Source organism: Molothrus ater, chromosome 9 (genome assembly GCF_012460135.2).
Source record: "Molothrus ater isolate BHLD 08-10-18 breed brown headed cowbird chromosome 9, BPBGC_Mater_1.1, whole genome shotgun sequence".
In the NCBI taxonomy this organism is placed as follows: Eukaryota; Metazoa; Chordata; class Aves; order Passeriformes; family Icteridae; genus Molothrus; species Molothrus ater.
The window spans coordinates 21,017,363-21,034,501 of NC_050486.2; the positions used below are offsets into that span (position 1 = coordinate 21,017,363).

At 46.8% G+C, this 17,139-nt stretch overlaps 1 protein-coding gene across 3 annotated transcripts in view; it reads right to left on the minus strand.

Annotated features, from left to right (window-relative positions):
• ERI3 (ERI1 exoribonuclease family member 3) overlaps positions 1–17,139 on the minus strand; it is a 130,037-nt gene that overhangs the window by 76,403 nt on the left and 36,495 nt on the right. For all 3 annotated transcript variants that reach the window (XM_036387760.2, XM_036387759.2, XM_036387758.2), the window contains exon 6: positions 1,749–1,821. In XM_036387760.2, coding sequence (XP_036243653.1) covers positions 1,749–1,821 — 73 coding nt within the window. The remainder of the gene's footprint in view (positions 1–1,748; positions 1,822–17,139) is intronic.

Here is a 17,139-nt window from a genome sequence, read left to right on the forward strand (position 1 = left end):
TGTCAGAAAAACTTCATTGTTTTTAAGGGACTAGAGGGGCTGGAAGAAGACCAACATTTCTCTCTCACATCCCCTTTCCTGCACAATCTGAAGGAGGTTGAAGCTTTACTTTCCAAGTAATACATCTGCAGAGGAGGACAACCCAACCCACGTGCCCCCATCCTACATGCTTAGGGAGCTGGAAAGAGGAACATTTCACTGAAACAACTTCCCTCCTGCTCCTGCCTTTAGCTCTGTGCTTGGGACTTCATGGATGCTTAGCAGCTCTCAGCTTAGTATCACAGTATTTGCTGACATGCAGTACATGAATGCTCACCTTGAAGAAGAGACACTTGTCTGGACATCTACATAATGAGGAATCCCAGCTCCTAACACACTAAATCCAGAAGCCTTGAACTATGGGAAAGTGCCATAAGTCATTAATCCTGAGGCCCAGAGGAGGAGCATGGCTGGATCAACCTACTTCTTAGCAAACATCACAGTACACAGGGATTTTTTTTTTTTTTTAGTATTATTATTCTGCAGCCATCAACCTGCTGGTTATATAGCTGCTATCCATTCACCGGAAGTTTAGTGAACTTCAAATGGCGATCATTAATGGTCACTGAACTGCAGAATGCCCCAATGTGCTTTCAGATTTCATTTACCAAGGACCAGCAATCAGCCAAAAGATTTGCTCTGACAGCAGGGAAATACAAGACCCTTTGACAAGTTCAGCCAGGAATGTGCTGCCAGCATCCCTTGTTAAGTTCATGTTCTACCCTATTTGACGGAACAGATCATGCAAATTGTCCTTCTGCGGCCGCTCAGCCTGTCACTCACGCTTCCATTTAAAACAATAAATAAATAAAAGAACAAAAGAAAAGCCTGTAAGAACAACGAGCTGTTTATAAGAAAATTCCCTTACTGAGACCCTTAATTACCAGGAAAAGGCATAGAAACCCAAATAAAGCACTGAATTGGATGGGGGAAGGGAATGTTACTCATCTAAAGGTTTAACCGGGGGCCAACCCAATATCTCTTGTGCACAGACTGCAGCCTCCTCCCTCACCCTGCTCCTGCTTGTAATCACACTTGTTCTTTCCTTCCCACTTTGGTTTGTGACTTATGGCATCACCATGCTTTTCTGTGCAGATGAGCGGCTGCACCAGGGGTCCTTGTGGATGCACAGCATGCTGCTCCTTAACCACCCAGTGAAGGCATGCAGCAAAAGACAAGGAACCAGACAGTACTCAGTCCAAGGCATTTTGCTTAGCAAAGTGATCACTGATCTCTTAGGTGGATGTGCTGCTGAGACAGCTCCCTTTCCCCATGCCACAAAGAGAAATGCTGATTTTTATATTGGAGTATTTCCACATTTATTAACTGGAATTTCATCTGATGGGAGCCATGCTCCAAGGAGCCTTATATGGCTGCAAAACAAAACAAAGTCAGCAATACTGGTGACAACAGAACCTTCACTGAAAAGTGTCTCACAGTGTCCCAATATTATGCAGACATTGCACTGTGCCTGCCACAATGGGATTCTCCCCAGCTGCAGAACACATCCCATCAAGTACAGTAAGACTCTATTAGAGGAGATACAATAGGGAGCTGCAGGACTCGCTCAGCCCAGCTTCTGAGAAAATAACTCATTTCAATGCAAAACAGCAGTAGTTATTAGACACCTCCTAAAAGAGGAAAAGTGAAGGGACGAGGGGAGGAGGGAGACAGGGAGATAGGGACCATGGCAGTTTGCACAGAAGTACCTTTTTCAGATTAATCCACTGTTTGAAGTAATCAGCAACCGGCAGCCCTAAGTACTGGCATTGTCCTGGTAACCTGTAAGAGAGAAGAGAGAGCAAGTTTGATTCAATCAGTGCCTTGACAACACAAACTCTGTTTTCTTAAGTGCATTTTGTTCAGAGATGGAAAAGACTCAAGTCTGCTGTAACATCATGCTGCACATCAGAAACACTATAGCTCTTGGCAAAAAAATCTCATGGGAGTATAGCTTGGCTTAAGACTTACATACATCCAGGCTGCTGAAACCCTTTAGACTAAACACTTTGAACAGTTGTGTACTGAGCAGCACTCAGCTCTTCTCCACACTGGCCAACACACAAACACGACTGGAGAAAACAGGCTCTCCTTGGCTAAGTAAACCCATCCCAAATCCCTGCAAAACCATCCTGTTCTGCCAGCAGCTTACAGGGCAGACAGAAGGACTGACAATTCACCTGTCATGCCCTGGTGCTTCTCCATTTGGGCTTTATGGTTAAAACATCAAAAAAGATATAAGGGAGGGAAGGAGGCACCAAAGCATTCATTTTTCGGACAGCAATGCTGTGGGGCTAAGAAAGCAGAGGCTGTTTTCCAAGCAGGTGCTTGGAAGAAGAGAGCAGACACAACTCTTAGATACAAGGTGATGCACACTGTCTCACTAGGGCTGTGAGCACAGCAGCCAGAGCTGTGAGCACACGTATTGATTCTCCCCCTTCCTACAGCAAGCTGATGGAATAGGGCTCAAAACAAAACAGCACCAGTAAGGGAGGTGAGTTGCCTGAAGGGACAGCAGCAGCTCAGGAAAGCTGCTTCTCCCAGTCTGTGCCAATCCCAGTGTGTTTGCAGGGGAGCGAGGATGTGCCCCTCAGCTGGGGAACGCTGAGTCGCAAACCGTGTGGCTCCAGCCAAGCCTGTGCAGGGACATGAGTTATGGGAGTATTTCCTGGCCACTTTGATCTGATCAAGAGTAATTGATGGATCTTGTTCATTCACATACTGCTGAGCGTGCCTGGGGCACTGGTCACAGGATCTTTAAGTGAAGCAAAGGAACATCCCAAATAAATATGTCAACTAAATAAATGACTAAATTAGCGCTGTTTGTGCATGTTAAAAGTCACAACCCCAGGAATCAGCTTTTGCAAACAGATAGGGTGGGGAATCTCCCAACTTCCTCAGGCACATGGGGGCTGTAGGAGGAGATTGTAGGGGAGGAGAAAAAGCTAGAAGTGCCAGCATCAGCTGATCAAACATCTGAACACAGACCACCACGTCCAGGGCAAAGTCTTCTCTTGCTCCCCAAGGAGGAAAGCATGAATAGCCCAGACTAGCTTTCAGACTCAAGACTGAAATACAGGAAAAAGCTCTGGTGAGAAGTGGATACAAGGTAAACACCCTAAGGGGCACCATCAATATCCCAGGCAGTACCTGAGTGGTCAGCCTAGCTCATAACCGTTTGGTGAACAGAGAAGCATCTCTCCAGACATTTCCCCAAGTAAGGAGATGAAGGAGCAACACAGATAATGCACTTGCAGATAATGTGAGACCCAGGGTAGTGCAGTACCAGAGCAGTCTGGTCTTGGTGACTCCTCCATTTTGCGGCAAAGAAAAGGAAGGAAGCTGGGAAACATATCCAGAGGAATCTCCTGGGAATATGTTGCCAACAGAGCCAGCACACACTGGGACCACCTGTGTACTACCTTTGCCCTTCTTAGGCTAACAAAGTAATAGACTTCTATGCCAAAGTCAAATGCCTGGTTCTGAGAAGATGTACATGTGATGATTCAGGACCAATCATTTAAGTAATACAAATACATTTGAATAAGAATGTCCAGAGGAATCTCTTTGAAAGCAGGAAGGCTGTCAAAAGAAGGAGCTTGCAAGGAGCAGGGCCACGGCGTTTGCAGGGCAAGCAGTGCAAGTTGACAGCACAGTCCCATCCCTGGGCACAGCTCATCTGACACCACTGGAGTCACTCTTCACAATTGCACACTGCCACACAAACAGCAGCCTGCCCCATGCACTTTACAGCCATTACACAGATGTCCATGATGTCCCTTAGTTGAACAGACCCAACCAGCCCCAAGCAGCATGCCGAGAAAGCTCTTTCTCCAGGAAAGCTGCTTTTTGCTGGTGCCCAAATCAAGAATCACAAGAAAAGGAACCATCTAAAATAAACAACTGGTCTAAATATAGGCACTTGATTAGCTCAACCTCTTTCAGTCTGCTCACATTTAGCTAGAGAAGATGATAACAGAAGTTAGCAAAAGGTATGTTACAAAAAATTAGTTTCTCCTCCAAACCCAAGAGGCTTTCATTAATACAGGTCTCAGCCTAGCTCCAGTTAGAAGAAAAATTATCCATTTACCTAACTTCTGGATAGGGCCCAGAAGAAGTGAGAGCAGCATTGTTCTTGTTAGCCACAGGAATTGACAGCAAACCACCCACTGCAACGAATGACATCTAAAGCACTGCTATCCCTGTGGGACCAAAAGGCCCAGCAAACTGGACAGTCTGGTTCTATTTTCACCCTGAGACTGATGGCAGTGTGCCCTGGGCGCTGGACAGTGGGTCTTTAATTGGAGAAAATAAATGCTCCAAATAAATATGTCAACTAAATAAATGACACATTTTTGCAAACAAGTAACAACCCCAGAAACTGCCTGTGAAGCTGTGTGACCTCAGGACATTGCCCCTCCTCCTACAAGCTTGTGCTCCCCTCATTTCTAGTCAGCAGCAGAGGGGCTTCAAGTTTTTCAAGCACCAGGGGACCAACACTCGCGTTATAACCTCGGTGAGCTGTCAGCAGCACAGATCAAAACATAAGTCTATCCCTGAGCTGAAAGGTGTGGTCCTGGTGGCTCCAGGCTATTGTGGTCACAGCCACTGAGCAAGGATTACCAAAGGATTGCTGTATGGGTCTGGTCTAGTCTGAACATACAGCACTCCAGGCACAGGGAACCAGGGGCTTTCACTGCACAGAACCCAGGTTTCCCGGTAGCCACGGGGACGAAAATATCCCTGCAAAATCTTTTCCCCAGCTCCAAGAAATCCCTGCAGTGTTCCCCCCCACTCTTCAGCCTTGAGACCAGACAGGAGTTTCTCTATCATCTTTTCCAGGCTGGACTGAATAAGGCACATCTGTGGCTCTCCTGGGGAACAGAAGTACCATGGGCTGCAAGGAAGTATGTCTATTTATCAGAGCCACTATTCACTTGAGCATTCACTTATTTGAAAAATAAGCTTTTGGGCTCAGTCGGGCTTCTTGCTCTTGCCAGAGCCAAACTTGCTCACGGAGGGCAGCTTTGCTTTAGCAGAGAGCTCAGGATTTGGCCCTCCCTCAGGTAAGGGAGAAATGATGGCACATTTTGCTGCGTTCAACATTCCATGATCCTGCCAGTTTTTGAATGAGGTCTAACTGGCTTCCCAAACACTGAAGCTCTCACTCTTTGGGAAGGAAGCTGTCTTTCAAAAACCACCCCATCAGCCAAACTGCATTCAGTATAGAGAAAGTTGAAAATGGCTGTGGGACTTTCCAGCCTCCAATGCAGCTCTGACGCTCTGTCCTCCCAGAAGCAAAGATGGGAGCGCATAACTCTTGTCTGCTCCCAAAATGCAGATCACCTTTGCTCAGAAGAGCAAGTGACATCAGGTAGCACACTGTCCTCCATCAGCTAAGCACGTCTAAGTCCTTCTTAGGCCATGGTCAGCAGTGGCAACTCTGCACCATTTTCAGAGAGCTTTTACCAGCCCAGGCTCAGATTTCCATCCAGCCCTGCCTCACCACCCTGCAGGGTAAATGGAGCCTGGAGATGAACAGGATGCAAATAGGAGGTGAAGTGACATGGCTGCATTTCTGCTGTTGAAGCCAGCTCTCTCTAAGGCAGCAAGAAGCGCACAGCTCGGCGGTGATAAACGGCCTTGCTTTAGTTATCACTTTCCTTAAGTTAAGGAGAGCAGCCTGGTGATGGATGGGCTGGAATTCGGTTATCAGGGAAGGCTGTCAGCCAGAGTTGCCTATCTCCACACACATTTAGCAGGGCGTCATTATGCGATGGCATGGAGTTAAAATATGACCAAGGGTACTGAAAGAAAAAGAACAAGATTAAAAAAAAAAAAAAAAGGCAAATTGAGCAACAATAAAGGAGCATGAGGCAAGAACGTTATCATACTAGTGACACCTTTTATCTCAGTCTGGTTAGCTAAAGCAGGGCACAAATTGGTCCTTCCTCCACTATTGTATCCTCTTGTACAAACAGAGGCAGATAAAATGTGTCACCAGTGCGATAGCATATCAATTTAACCCTAATTATCTAGAGGGTCAAACGAAGAAATAGGGGTTTCTCGTTTCAACAGGTCCCTCCATCTCTGCTCAGAGCCAACACATTAATATGGAAGGGGGAGGGGCAGCCATAATTGATTTCCGTCACTCAGGTGGTTCTGGCGTATAAAAAATTAATGCTTGATTCTCCCAACTAATCAGAGCTGGTTAACGTCCATCTGCTTCTGGGTTCAGGATGTCAGGAGACAAAGAAATTGGGCCACTTGCTACACACAGGGTGTATTGATATTGAGGCAGTTAAAAGAACAAGTTTCTCCATGGGAAGATAAAGGGACATTAAATCTTGGGGTTTATAGACCTGATCTTAACCTTCTAAAAAAATCCATTCTGTGGAGACCTTGCATTGTATGAGATGCAGAACATTTTAATTGTGTCCTGGCCAACACTTGTGCATTGGGCTGCAAAGGAGAGCACTGGCAGGCTCCTGCCCTGGAAATCCCTCACTGATGAAGAAAGCTGCTTGGATGCTGAAGCAACAACAGCACCATTGTGAAAGAGAGGAGCTGTCAAACCACCTCAGCTGGGCCCCTTTGTTCAAAGCAAGGCTGGTCAACACTCTGGACCACACAGCTCAGAAGTACTCCTCTGTTTTGATGTAGAGTGGCATGTCTGCCCAGCTAAGAGGAAAGCTTAGGTGTCCTCTCCCAACAGCACGAGCTAGCAAGGGAATAACAGCCTATGCTAAGGCACCTGAACTGATTTAGCAGAGAAATGGCACTGCAACAGGCAAAGCTGCACCTGTCTGCACTTAACCTGCACTTACATGAGATGGGGTCAAACTAGGAATTCAAAGCAGTTTAGGTAGATCCATACTCTCCCAAAGAGGAAGCTGCAGACTGCCAAAACCACAGTGCCAAACCAGGAGGCCACTGTCAGGGTGATGTCATAGCACCCACACACAGTAGAGTGGCCCACACACAAACAGCCCAAACCACACCACAGCCGACAAAAACTGAAGCATGCTGACATACACCTCCACAAAAATCCTCAAACCCCAACTCCAACTGGGAATTATCCCAGTAATTCAGGTTAGACTGGGGTTACTTTCCTGTGTATCTGAAAGCTTTGGCGGGAGGTGTCTCCTCAGTGCTGGAGTCACTTTGCCACTCAGTGCAAACATGCTTCTGTCCAAAATGAAGTACAAACACCGTGCTAGACCTCTGGCCCCCCATCCACAACTTCTCAGCCCTACAGAGCAGCCAAGAGGCCAGAGGAACCCACCTGCTCTTGCTTTCCACCAGATAAGCCCTCACCAAGAACACACAGTGCCATCTCTCTCTGCCCCCCCATCAGACAAGCCACACCTGCCTGGCTGCTCTTAAAATTCACAAGCAGTAGCTGTGGAAAGACAGTACATCTGGAGAGGGTCTGAAAAGCCCTGGGCTTTCACAGAAACCCTGAGACAGGTCCCATCTCCCTCCCTCTTTGCTTTCCTTCCACCCTCTCAGTTCTCTCAACCACCCCCAGACCTGTCACAGTGCAACAAGCCTATGAGCCACACATCAGCTTTAAATATCAGTGTGCATGAAGCAGGGACATGAGAGCAGGGAAGTGGGAACAGACGGAGCAAGCCTCCATCGCCTGTCAGGTAACACTAATGAATTTCAACACCAGCAGCCATTGCCTCAGACGGGCTGGTGAGAGGAGACAGAGTTACAGTGAGAAGCCTGTGCAGGAGCAGTCTGCCTTTTTTCAAAGCCCCCTCTGTTAATAAATGTCATTGTCGAGCAGGTTGCAGCAGTCCTCAAGCCAGGATGGCGTGGGCTCGGGGAGAGACAGGCAACTGACAGCACTCAGGATGCCTGGGCAGCACAGCCTTTTCTTCTACTGCTTCCCCAGACAAGAGCCAGGAAAAGGAAGAAGACGGGTCATTGCTATTGCTATAAAGCTGTGTTCCATTAAGGTCCCAGTTCCCAAATAAGAAAGCTCCACAAGGAGCCACAAGCGCAACCCCAACACCCTCCAGTCCTGTTCACTGGGATGGATGGATGGAGGCTCTACAGCAACCAGTCCTGGAATGGGCAGAGGGATGCAGAGACATCCAGCCACTGCCTGCACTCCTGACAGCAGCAAAGGGTTACAGAGCAGTCGGTCCCTTTGCTAACACAAATGCATTCCCGAGGCAGCACAGGGAGAAGCATCCAGCACAGGGCACTGTACGACAACCGCACCGATGCACAACATGAAGGTCAATGCAAGTCTTCTTTACAAATGTCAACCTGTCATCTCTGGATATTAATGAGGGCTGACCAGCAGCTAAAATGCATCCATGCTCCATTAGTAATAAGAGAGACACAATGCAGGAGAAGAGCACACACCATGGCACATGGAGACACCAGTGGGTCTGCAGGGCCTGAGGAGGTGTGGTGATGCACAACATCACTTAGGCCACTCCAGATGCCCAGGAAGGAAAGCAGTTGCCACACAAACCCCTTCACTGGAGTGTGCGTTATCTTTTCCCATCAACCTTTAATTGGATTAGTGAAATGAGGCCAAAAACACAAGCTAAGCAGCAAGGCTAGTACCTGGCACTTCCAGATCTTTTCTTTTTCTGTGATGCCAATTCTGGACAGACCTGCATTCTCCCTCTAGCAGACAAAATCCTGCCTAGGAAGCCTAAAAGGCAAACTGCAAGCCTTAACACTCGAGACTCATAGCAGCATTGGCTGAAATATCTGAACACCCATCATAGGCTAAGTGTGATCCCTATTCTCTAAATTTTTCCTGGGTACTAAGAAATTTGAGAGAACCTCAAGACTCTTGCTTTCCAAGCCACTAGCCAGTGAATGGAAAAGGGCGTCAGCCTTTTGCAGCCAGAGCAATGTATACACTAGGGACATAATTCTGCCACAAAAAGCACATAGGGCAAGTGGCTCATTGTGACTTGCTCGTCCTGCAAAGCACTGTGTGCCTTCCACTGCCATCAACCTTAATGAAACATGAAGGCATTTAACACCAAGTGAGATCTGGCCCTTTTATGAGTATCTGTCTGTGCATCAGCAAGATGCTGGCAGAGATGCTATCTCAACATTAAAAGCAAGGCTGTAACACAGCAGGTATTCAGCCTCCAACAGAAGATGTTCATCAACAATTGCACACACATGATGCTACAATAAATCTATGTGCTACTTCTTAACAGCTTCTCTTAAAAAGATTCATAGCTCTATTTACTGGGCCTGATTCCGCTGCTAGGAATGTGGGAGTAAATCTAGAGTAACTCTACCTGGAGTTTGTAAACAGACAGGGATAGTAGGATCAGAACTGAGCTTCTTGATTTTTAAATAAGTACTTAATTACCATGCAGGAAACCAGAGCTTGCTGGCTCTAGGGTTCAGCAGAGATTAGAAGTGCAGCAGGAGGAAGATTTGCACTACTGCAGATTGGTGGAGCAGTAGAGCAAATGCTCTCACCATCCCTTCCAGACATGGAGAACAACTAGGTGGACTTCCCTTTGACATCAGAAATGCATGACACTGCTCCCAAGAAAAGAGAAACTGCAAAGTCTCCAAGGCTGAGGTTACCTCCCCAGCCTTGGGAACCTGACCTTATGAAAAACCCCTACAAACAGATTTTTACACACAACCTTGGTGTGAGAGTCTGTCCGCTTACTAAACATGACATTATACAGCATCTTATGAAGAGAAGTGTACAAAATTGCATACTGCGTTCTCAGTGAAAGTCATGCATCACGACCACAGGCTGCAGCAGGTGAATGTCCAATTTGTCATCAGGAAAAACTCTTCACCATGCAGGTAATAAAGCTCTGGAACAGATTGGTGGCAAAATCTCCTCCCCTGGAGACATTCAAACTTATCTGCAGAAGACCCAGAGCAACCCAATCTAAGTTTGAAGTTAGCTCTACTTTGAACAGGTGGCTGGATTAGAAATCTCTATTTAAATTATTCTGTGAATCATGCTCCAGCAGACCCTGATTACACATAGCATGTGTCCTTTCTCTGTCTATACAGTCTGTTAACAAGCCTTTCACACAGACACTAATGTAGTAATCACCTGGTTCTCTGCAGACCAGCTGCTTTAAGAGGGAGCATTCAGACTCCTGCTGCAGAACACTGTAATTATGCACTGAGTAAGGGAATATATCTGATGAAATGGATGTACCCATAGTGTCTAAGCCCCCTTAAAACCAAAACATGCAGAAAAACTAAGTTAAAATTAAATATTATTCTCCTCCCACTGTACAAATCCCATTGCAGAAGTATTTCTCCCCAGGAAACCTGAACACACAAGACCTAGAGCCAAGGTGCTCCTCTAAACTAAGAAGACATGTCCTGTGCCAGGCCCTCCTTAGATCTGCTCTCTGACAGGCAGGAGGAAACCTTGCCTCTCCCAAGCCTGGTCTGTCCAGACCATTTAGCAAATAAACTCTTCAGGACAAGGGCTTCTCTGCTATGAGTCATAAACTGTTTAGTGCCTAATGGTAAAGCCTATAGACGCTTAACATAATACAATCACGTCACTTAAAGGCCATTAGTCTCCAGTCTAAACAGCACTTTTCCAGTCGCAGTGGGGACCTGCTAACCCAGCAAGGCAGGATAAGGGACGTGGGTGGTCAGTCAGGTCACTGGACTTGCAGACACCTGATATGAAACCCCAAGCAGGACTGAGCCTAGCCGGAAAGCATGGGGGAAAGCCATGGTAGCTCTAGTAACCAAAAGTTTTGTCTTTTGTGCTTTCTTGAATCACTCGAATCAGCTGAAAACCTGTCTGCCACGTCTGTCTCCACCTTCAGCCCCACTTGCATGGGGAAGAGCCCCTCATCCACAGAGGGAGTGTCCAGCCTCCTGCATGACCTCTCTTTCCACTCACTGAAGTAGACCATTTATCTACAAGAAAATATGCCATTCTGTTTTGTGACTCTTTTTGAACCCCTCTTCTTTCCTGGCATCATCTTTTGTCTTCTTCTGGCACCACATCACCCAGTTCTATTCTCTCGACTGACTTCTGAGATTGCTTCTTCTTCCCACTCCCCATTAAAGGGAAGAGAGAAATCCTAATAGGAGCCAGTGGGATGGAGTAAACTGCCTTCCTATGCCCTGTGATGATACACAACCCAAAACTGCACGCACAGCAGCTTCATGGGCTCTCATGCTGTCAGCACTGGGGAGACCGGCATGCTGGGTAACAGGGTCTGAGCACAGGTTTCTGTGTAAATTACACAGGCACAGAAAAACACAAAACAAGTTTGTGTTTTCCTTGTGGGGAAGAGACTGCTCCCACCTCCAAGCACAAGCTGCCATTAGTATTTGCTTCGCCGGAGAGAAGGAGCAGCGAATCCTCCAGAGCAAAGGACAAGTGCAGCAATTAGGATGCAGGGGCTGCGGGAGCTGTTTAACAGCACGACCCAGAGGTCAGTGCCGCCGACTCCCAGCCCTGCATAAATATTGTATGAGCTGGGGAGAGGGGCTGTTACGGCCACCCTCAGCGCCAGCCCTCCCCCATCCATCGCCACTCTGCATCCTGCTAGATACGCCAGCAACATTATTTACAGATGTGACAGTCAGGAAAATCACTTTAGTAACTAAGGGAATGGGAATGAGGACTGCACAGTAGAGCAGGCACCTGGGAGCAGGCTCCCATCTGCACCTCCTGCCTCCCCTTACAGCCCTGCCAAACGGCACGGCCTGTTCTCAAACTGGCGCGTGAAAAACCACCAGGAACAAGGAGGGGAGGGGAGGCTGCGAGCTCCCTCTCAAAGCTTGCCCAGGGGTTTGATTATCAATGCTGCTGAAGGACACTTCAGCCAGCAGCTGCCTTCCAGTTTCCTATCAGTATGTCTGCTAGACCCACCCTTTGGAGGGAGCTTTATATCAATATAATGAGAGGCTTTAGAGGGATCTTCCCTCAGACTCTGTGCAGACCTGCAGAAGGGTCCCCACTCCAACACAGCCACAGGGGCTCATCCCTGCAGAAACTCCCCCAGATGCTCTATTTGGTACCAGCCACCTTCCTCACACGTGACCTGTTCACTCCTTATTCCCTGAAGGATTGTCTTCACCTGCAGCTTCAGTCACACTGAATGGCACCATCTCTACTGTATCTTGGAACATCCTCATTCTTCTGCTCACTTTTTTTGCTGGACATGCCAGGTAACTGCACATTTGCTGTGATGCTCTGCACAAATACAAACTTATCTCAAATTCACCGAGACTGAAGGTTCCTGAGGACAAGGACATGGGCCATTCTCCAACTGTACCAGCAGCCCATGAATTCCTAGGGGCACACTGCTAATAAACATTACTGCCCAGGGCAACACATGAGAGCTGCAAGATGGAAAACACAGCTTGGATGTGCTTCTGCCCATGATAGCTCTCCAGAATTTTTTTCATTGTTCTTTGTCTGGTTGCTGAATCCAGGGAAGGCAGAAGCCCTGTCTTACAATTAGCAGCTTTTCTAAACTCACTGTGCAATTAATGGGCTTAATTATTGATGGCAAAGGCAGGGAAGGGAGGAAAGAAAGAGCCAACGAGGAAGGAATGATGTGGGGGTGGCAGGCGCCAAAGGTCTCCGAAGATCTTCCCTCAGCCTAGAGCACAGAAAGAGCCCCTAGCCGCTCTGCTGCTCCCACGGCCCTGCTCTAATGCTCCCTGACATGCCTCTGAAGACAGAGAGCTGTTTGCAGTCACCACCGTGATTTGTTAGTAATTATTTTCACGGTGTCACATTGCTGTCACTCTCTTAACAAAGAGACAGGCAGCCCGAGGCTGCCTGCAAGAAAGAACCAACAGAGAAAAGCAATTGTCAGACACCCAGGGATCCTCTTTGCTTCCTGGGTTTCACAACCAGAGCCCTTACCAGCTTCTGAAGTAACTTCTGAGGAGAAGTGGCAAGTCAGAACCATCTCCCATCCTGGTCACAGGAAGAGGAATTAATTACTAAGCACCTTCTCAATTTCACCTTACCTGTAAATCCAGTGCAAGACCCAGGTGCTTAGAGCCCCTTAAGCCAGCAATTTGCTTCAGGCCTGCAGCAAACGCAAAACAACTTTGGCAATTGATGACTTTTAGTGCTCTCCTTGCAAGTCCCAATTTCTTTTTATGTGGTCTTGCCATTAGAACGTGCTTCCCAAACACAGCAATCCTGATGACAAACCCCTGCCTAAGTCTATCATCCTCACACATTAACCCTCCAGACTGTTCACATGTGCTCTTCCTACACCAGACTCATTAATTCCAGCACACTGCTGTGCTCCACATGGCAGTAACATTTCACTTGGCATTTCACAATGCCAGAGGACCTCAGCAGCTTCCTCAAACCTGAAATACACAGTCTAATGGCTTGCTGCCTCTGTTTTCTCATACACAGCAGAGTGACTTGACAAAGAACTTCCCTGCTTGAATCACCTCCAGTCCATCCATCCATCCATCCATCCATCCATCCATCCATCCAACCTTTGGCTGACCTGTCAGTAAGTCCAAGGTAATCACTCCTTTCCCAGTAAACATGGTGCTTGCTTGGGCCCCCAAGGAATGGAGGCTACTTTGGCACCTGAAGTGTCACACGAAATAAGGATATAGAGATGAAAGACTGAGACACCTGGCCAGACAACCTTTAAAGCACTCTTGAGCTTTGTGCAGAAATCAAGCGGAGTTCCTCCAGAGCATTTCCAAGTCTGAACTACTCCCAGCCTGTGTTATTCCTATGCCTGTTTACTGATGGTGCACAAGGGTCAGTCTCTGCAGCCATGGGGAAACCTGGGTACTAATTCACCCTCTTAGCATAGGGAGAGTTTGGAAATATTAAGCCTCACAGTCTAAGGAAAACCTTCCTGCAATTAACTGCATGGAAGAGCTCTGACTCAGAGGACAGCTCCTTTTCAGGGGTCCTTTTAATAACCAAGAAATGGCATATACATGCTGTGAAGAATTAGGATCACCATTGGGAACCTAAATGGTCCATAAAATGTAAAAGTTCTTCAGAGCTGGGAGCACTGTGAGCTGGAGGAGAGGTCTTGGCAACCTCCCACCAGCCTACTCCATGCACCCGGTTTGCAGGGACAGATGTGACTCCAGGCAGGGATGAGGATCTGAACTCAGCTGGTGCCCAGGCACCTTGGGCATGCTGGCCAACAGTCAGCACTGAGACCTGGTTCAAGATGCACATGGAAAAACTGGAGCAAGGAAATTAGAGATTACCAAGAGGCAACTACAGAGGAAAAATGAAGGGTGTCCCAGGGTGCCAGGCAGAGAAGAGGAGAAATCCTTGCTCCAAGACAGGCAAAGCTGGTAGGACCAAGGCAGGATGAAGCCCTGAGCGGTATGAGCTTCCAGGACACAACCCTGCCAGGACATCACCCTGCTTCCTCTGTCATCTTCCCACAGGCTTCTCTATTTTGCTTTATTCTACTACCACCTCCATATGCCTCACATCATTGCTAACATCTGGTCCACATCAATGTCTGAGCATGTGACACTGCCTTTGGGGTGCCAGGCTGCCGATGGCAGCACCTGGGCCAAACATGGAAAAGGTGACTCCAACATGAAATGGACTCAGCTCAAAAAGTTAGTCTGCAGCTCCAGTGTCCTCCCAAGTCCTGCACACACCTCGTCATCCACTCCTTGTCACTGGACAAGGCACATGAGAATATGCTGGAGGGAAAATACCAGGGATGACCTCAAGATGGCCCAGTAGGTCTTTGCCAGCCAGGAGCTTCAGGAGGAAAGGGACTGAACCCATCCAGGAAAATGGCTCCCAATAGGAAACAAACATCCCAACAAAATAAAACATTTTCAAGAAAGCTATAGACTCACACAGCAGAGCAAGTGAAAGAAGAAGCATGCTGCTCCCAGGCTGGCAGTATTCTTCAAGCAGAGCTCTCTAGGCAAAGAAGCCATAAGCACATCTCTCCCAGCCAAGCCACTGAGAGGGCAGCACTGGTGCCAACACACAACTGCTTTGCTTCAGGTGCAAAGTAAGAAAAGCTGGGATCCAAAGGAAGGCAGCTGACATTTCAGACCCAGCATGAAACACTAGAAAAATTAAGCTATTCTAAGAGAAAACAAACACTTTGTGGAGCTAATCCTGTTTTTCACACATGCCACAAGCAACAAAATTCAGACAGCAAACAGCCCTCCAGTGATTGTCCTCTGCAGTCCCAAGCCAACCAGCTTTTCAATTCCCCAAGGCACAGAATCACCACAATCCTGAACTGCTATTAGAGAGCTCTCATATAGACAGAGGCTAGGTACCGATTTACCAAATACCCATTATAGATCCATTGATTTTGAAACCATTTTGCCTGAATTCACTAAAATCCTGGACACAGAATTCACCCTAGTGATTCCTGGTGCAGAGGGCATTATGGTTCCCTACTCTGTGAGCAGATGACATTGAGACCATTGATTTACATCCAGTTCAGTGTGACTATTTTCAAACAGCTTGAGTTAAGTTACCCAGGGGTAGAAAATCTACCTTCTCCACTTATTACTCCATCCCAAAGGTTCAGTGCTGGAAATAAAGTACATGATGCAATGCCTGTCTCATTCTCCCCTAGACTGCAAATTTATTTGTAAATTTCTTCAGGCTCTTTTCACGCTGCTTCCAACTTCTTTGGTCTTAATTCCCAGGTAGAAGAGTCCTGCTCCCCAGAGTGCACCAGGCACCACAGCTCAGTAAATCTGTAGCCACTACAGCCCTAATACAACAAATGTCTTTGCTATCACGTGCCAGATAAGGAACAGACCTGAAGGTGACAGTCCATTGCATGATGATCCCTATGCAAAGATTTAATGTCCAAAGCTTAACCCAAAGACATTCCCAGACATCTAGGACAATGTAACTTGCAGAAGCCCAAGCAACCAATGATTTCAAATAAAGACAAGAACAGGAGTCAGCCAGGGTAACTGGTGCATAAGGATAACAAAAGTCAAGTCTGGTATATTCATTTTAAATAAGAGTGTACAGAGGGGGAATCTTAAAATCCAAATTTTTTTTTTGCATACGTGGTATCATTTTCTTTAAAAACAAAAAGCTGGACTGCAGGGTCACAGAAGTGAATGGGGTCAGTGCTATTCCCTGTAAGTGCTCACAAGGCTCCCTTGCTTAGCTCTGGCAAAGCACTTTAGGATGTAATTACATGAACAACTCCATCAGCAAAGCTGACTCAAAAGGTTCCTGACCCTGGATATTCAGTCCCATCCCTTCACTGTAGTTCACACCACACTCTTTGTTCAGCCAATGTAACCATGTGAAGAGATACAGCATAGGCTTGTTCAGCAAAATGATCCCCACTAAAAAAGCACCATCAAGCTAATCTAAAGATCTTAGTTGGAAAGGAATTGTTTTATTAGCTTTAAATGCAGGTGACTACATTATCTTTCAGTTACCAGATCTTTCTTGTTACTCTCAACTCTGAATATACCTCTTGCCCTGCTGCCACACAGCCAGCCCACCCCACACCTTCTCCTGCCCTTCCTCATGACTACCCAAGCGTTCCCACTCACTCCAGTCAGTGGCCATCTGCAATTTCTCTCTGAGATAGAGGCTACCAACTCCCTCCTGGTCCTGGGATAAAGAACAACATGTACAAAGGACACTAACACCAACAATTCTTTTCCATGCATGACCTTATTCTGATCTCAAAAATGTCCAGGACAGAAGCCAGGAAAGAGCAACCCACTGCCACATTTGGAGCTGGTCAGAGAAGACAAGCATCCTCCCAGTCTGTGTAACTTGCAAGAAAGAATTAAAACAGTAGGACAAAATTAAGCAATGGTATAATTTACTGCTCAGAATTTACTAATATCCAACCTAGGAAGAGCACCAAGGGCTATAAACATTTCAAGACACTTCACTATGTTTTATCACTATATTAGAGAGTACTTGCCTTTTAACACTTATTTAAGAAAATAAAAAACTTCTGAGCAGTAGTTTCCTGTGAAGAAATAAATTAGCATGTTCTGATCAGCCACAGTAAGTGCAGTTAAAGCATCTTCATGTCAGAGTTATATAGACCAAAGCCTACATGTACTTTTGGCTATGCTCAGTGCATTTACAGAACAACCCAAAACTGGAAGGAG